Genomic DNA, 4,475 nt, shown 5'->3' on the forward strand with positions numbered 1-4,475 from the left:
CACTACCAGTGTCTCCAGATATAAATTAAACTCTATTGCAATGATATTAATTTAGTAAAAACTCGTTCTCTGTAATCCAATAAATTATGTTTAAATTGAAATTAATCGTTATGATAACAATGTCAATTATTGGATATAAAAATTTTCTGATGTCGCATTTTCGCATATTACAAAGTATCGAGGGTCAAGTATACATGCATAGCGTGCAATCAGAGCTAGAGTGAAAGTAATTCTTCGAGCCATTACCTATTTATGGGGTCTACAATAGAAGTCATAGCGTCTAAAGTCGTAGGATCTTAAGTCGTTGAAAATTAACAAATTATAGTCGATTATTCTTTTTATATTGTGGACTGTGATTTGTTAATTTTCTACGATTTAAAACCATACAACCGCTATTGTAGACCCCGCGTTATTTAGTGTACAAAATTTTTTTCTTGTACGAGTCTATGATGTCTATAAAGCCGTAATCACACTACAGACTCCCGATTCCGACTTGACTACTGACTCGGACTCCCGACTATCATTTTACTAATCACAGCAAGGCAGGAGCCGACTTCGACTGCCGACTCGACAATAGAAATCACTCTATTCGATCGACTTTGAGTCGGGAGTCGGGAGTCAGAGTTGGTAGCCTGTAGTGTGATTACGGCTTTACGCATTATTTCACACCACGACAATTATAGTATAATAATTTCTAAATACAAAAACAAAATTGAAAAAATAAAATGCACTGAAAAAAAATGTCTGGTTGAAAATGAACAAATTAGAAGATAATTATTATATCAGAGTATCGATCATGTAACTTTTTCTCGAGAGTGGAAATGTGGAAAGTGGAAATTATTTTTATGTATGTATGTACAACCGGTTACAGAAAAGTTCCAACACTTTTTTTCGATGGGTTCCGAAATGCAGCTTGCTCTGAGCGATTGATTCTTATTTATGGATCCAGAAATAAGAACCAATCGCTTGGTGAGTATGCTGCATTCCGAAACCCATTGAAAAAAATGTGTTGCAACCTTACTATAACCGGCTGTACACATACTAAAATTATAATAAATTCAACCAAAAAATTCTGATTTGTCCATTCTTAATCAAAAGTTCCAATTAATTCAACCATAAGACTTTCTTATCAGTGTATATTGGAGACCGCAACTAAAAATGCAAGTTATAATTAATTTGTTCGCTTGATGGAATGTTGTTTTATTTTATTGCGCAATCTTTACAATCGATATAACATTTCAGGTTCTTGGAGGATCTAGCGTCTTAAACACAATGCTCTACATACGCGGCAATCGACGTGATTTTGACGAATGGCAAAGTTTTGGAAACCCTGGTTGGGGATACGAAGATGTATTGCCGTATTTCAAAAAGTCACAAGACCAAAGAAATCCATATTTGGCACGCAATACGAGGTATCATGGTACAGGTCCGTATACTTTCTTACGTTTGTTATAATCCCCCACCCTCTCTCTCTCTCTCTCTCTCTCTCTCTCTCCACTCTCTCTCTCTCTCTCTCTCTCTCTCTCTCTCTCTCTCTCTCTCTCTCTACATTTATCGCGCGCGCGTTATGTATATTCTTTTTAAAATTTTTTTAAAACTAATCCTTTGTGTGTATGTGTGTGAGTGAAATGAAATATGATAAATATTTGTTTTTTTCAAAATCCTTTTTTCCAGGAGGATACTTGACCGTGCAGGATAGCCCATATGTCACTCCATTGGGCGTAGCGTTTCTTCAAGCTGGAGAAGAAATGGGCTACGATATTTGTGATGTTAATGGTGAGCAGCAAACTGGCTTCGCCTTTTTTCAGGTATGTGTGAAACTGGTGTATTATTTCGCGAAAATTCCGTTTAACTATTGAGATTTCTGACTTTATTTTCTTTTAGTTTACAATGCGGCGGGGCGCTAGATGCAGCACCGGCAAAGCATTTGTGCGACCTATTCAACTTAGAAAAAATTTTCATCTCTCCCTATGGAGCCATGTGACTCGAGTGCTGATAGATCCGCAAAGTAGAAAAGCGTATGGGGTAGAGTTTATCAGAGATGGTCGTAAGGAAGTAGTGTTCGTCAAGAAAGAGGTGATTCTTTCAGCAGGCGCCATTAATAGTCCACAATTGTTGATGCTATCCGGTGTAGGCCCGCGCGTACATCTGGAGGAATTGGGTATTCCCGTGATTGAAGACTCACCCGGAGTCGGGCAGAATCTGCAGGATCATATAGCGGTTGGCGGGCTCGTCTTCCCAATCGATTACAAAGTCAGTATCGTTATGAATCGAATGGTGAATATTAACTCGGCCCTGAGATATGCCATTACCGAAGACGGTCCATTAACATCCAGCATCGGTCTCGAGGCGGTCGGCTTTATTTCGACCAAGTATGCCAACCAGACCGACGATTGGCCTGACATTGAGTTCATGTTGACGTCCTCGTCAACGAGCTCTGACGGTGGTAGTCACATAAAGAACGCTCATGGTTTAGCAGACGATTTTTACAATGAAATATTTAGTAAAATCAACAACCAAGATGTTTTCGGAGTATTTCCGATGATGCTTAGACCTAAATCGCGCGGTTATATCAGACTGAAATCCAAGAAACCTTTAGATTATCCGCTGCTTTATCATAATTATCTCACTCATCCACATGACGTGGCAGTGCTTCGCGAAGGTGTCAAAGCGGCTATTGCCTTTGGCGAAACCAATAGTATGAAAAGATTTGGTTCCAGATTTCATAGCAAACCATTACCCAATTGCAAGCATATTCCACTCTATACCGACGAGTACTGGAACTGTGTGGTCAAGCAATATACGATGACCATTTACCATTTAAGCGGAACCGTCAAAATGGGTCCATCCGATGATCCGATGGCGGTCGTGAATCCAGAGCTGAGAGTCTATGGGGTTGAGGGACTGCGGGTAATTGACGCATCTATTATGCCGACCATCACTAGTGGGAACATTAACGCACCGGTCATCATGATAGCAGAGAAGGGTGCCGATATGATAAAGGCAAGATGGATGTAACCGTCTCGTTTCAAAAAAGACAATGTTATTGTTACTACTTTTTGACACGCTGTTCCCAATCGATTACATAATCGCATAATGTAATTATAGAGATGCACGGCCAAGTGAAAAATAAGATCAAATAACAGCTTTAATTAGTAACATTACGTATTTTAGTAAAAAAAGATAGTTCCAAATTTAAAATATGAATTATAGCTTGTAAGAAAACAAAAAAAAGAATAATTATTGCAGTAATCGTTTAATATTCGTAATATTAAATTTGTTCATGAATAAATTTTTCCCAATAAATAGAGCTCGAACATTATATAGAAATATAGTTCATAATGCAACATAATAACAACAGAATTGTATCCGATCTCGACGATTATTTTCAAAAATATTATTTTAGAAAAGAAAATATTTTCGTCTGTAAATCGAATGAACTACAATATACTGCAGACTTACAAAAATCGTTAAGATTCGTTTATTTGATGCAAGATACTCCCATCTTTTTATTATGTCGACAGTAGGCTGATTGGAGCATACTTGTCATATCAGAATTTTGTTGATTAAAACGCTATTCCGTAATAGTCACATAATTAAATTTTAGATACTCGCACGTAAATTGTCAAGAGGATGAGTAATTACCTAAATATTACGTATGAGATTTTGCCATACTTGTGCCAAAAATTATGTATAAAATTATGCAACGAGATTTCATTACGTATAATAGAAATGTTAAATAAAATAAAAATCTATTAACGATGAATACGTTCCACTTTTAAAACAAAGATTTTATTTAAATAAAATAATTTTTACTCTGATAAATCTCTTTTTAAACTTTTTTAAAACTCCTTGTAAAATTCACTCCGTAATCGTTCCGATTTTTAAACGTCAAATCACTATTTATTTTCGTATTAATTTCAAATTTAGTATTTATTTTTCCGTAAAAAATAGAGATAATTGCGATGTAAAACTAAAATTTTTTATAATTTCTGAAATGAATTCATTTAATATGAATATATATACAATAATAGTTCAACATCTTAACATTCAGACCGTAGTGGCGCTTCATATTTAAAATGTTTCTAACATAAACGATCTTATTTCCAATCTTATTACTGTTTATACACGTTCGCTTAAAATGCGTAACTTTCTATAAGTATCGGTTATTACGAGGAATATTGCTAAGGTCTTAAAGGCTTAGGACACTCATACAGAATGCAAGAGATCCGGGTTCGACTCCCGGACGAGGCAATATTTTTTGCAATAAGTTTATTACAGTTTTTTAAGATTAAATTTGGGAATACTTCGTATTTAAAGTAATGTTTCTAACATAAACGGTCTTATTTCCAATCTTATTAAAATTTTTTATTTGTATAAGAGTTTTTAATAAACAAATAAATAATATGAAAAATGTATAATTTCTCTCTATGTATAAGAGCGACAATCCATAACATAATACGAATTACGTACAA

At 35.3% G+C, this 4,475-nt stretch overlaps 1 protein-coding gene across 2 annotated transcripts in view; it reads left to right on the forward strand.

Annotated features, from left to right (window-relative positions):
* The window catches only part of LOC108764008 (glucose dehydrogenase [FAD, quinone]), a 24,355-nt gene extending 21,127 nt beyond the window's left edge, over positions 1–3,228 (forward strand). For both annotated transcript variants that reach the window (XM_018511995.1, XM_018511996.1), the window contains exons 3-5: positions 1,243–1,426; positions 1,675–1,808; positions 1,885–3,228. In XM_018511995.1, the coding sequence (XP_018367497.1) occupies positions 1,243–1,426; positions 1,675–1,808; positions 1,885–3,018 (1,452 nt within the window). In that variant the 3' untranslated portion in view covers positions 3,019–3,228. The remainder of the gene's footprint in view (positions 1–1,242; positions 1,427–1,674; positions 1,809–1,884) is intronic.
* The last annotated feature ends 1,247 nt before the right edge of the window (positions 3,229–4,475 follow it).

Source organism: Trachymyrmex cornetzi, unplaced genomic scaffold (genome assembly GCF_001594075.2).
Source record: "Trachymyrmex cornetzi isolate Tcor2-1 unplaced genomic scaffold, Tcor1.1 scaffold390, whole genome shotgun sequence".
NCBI lineage: Eukaryota > Metazoa > Arthropoda > Insecta > Hymenoptera > Formicidae > Trachymyrmex > Trachymyrmex cornetzi.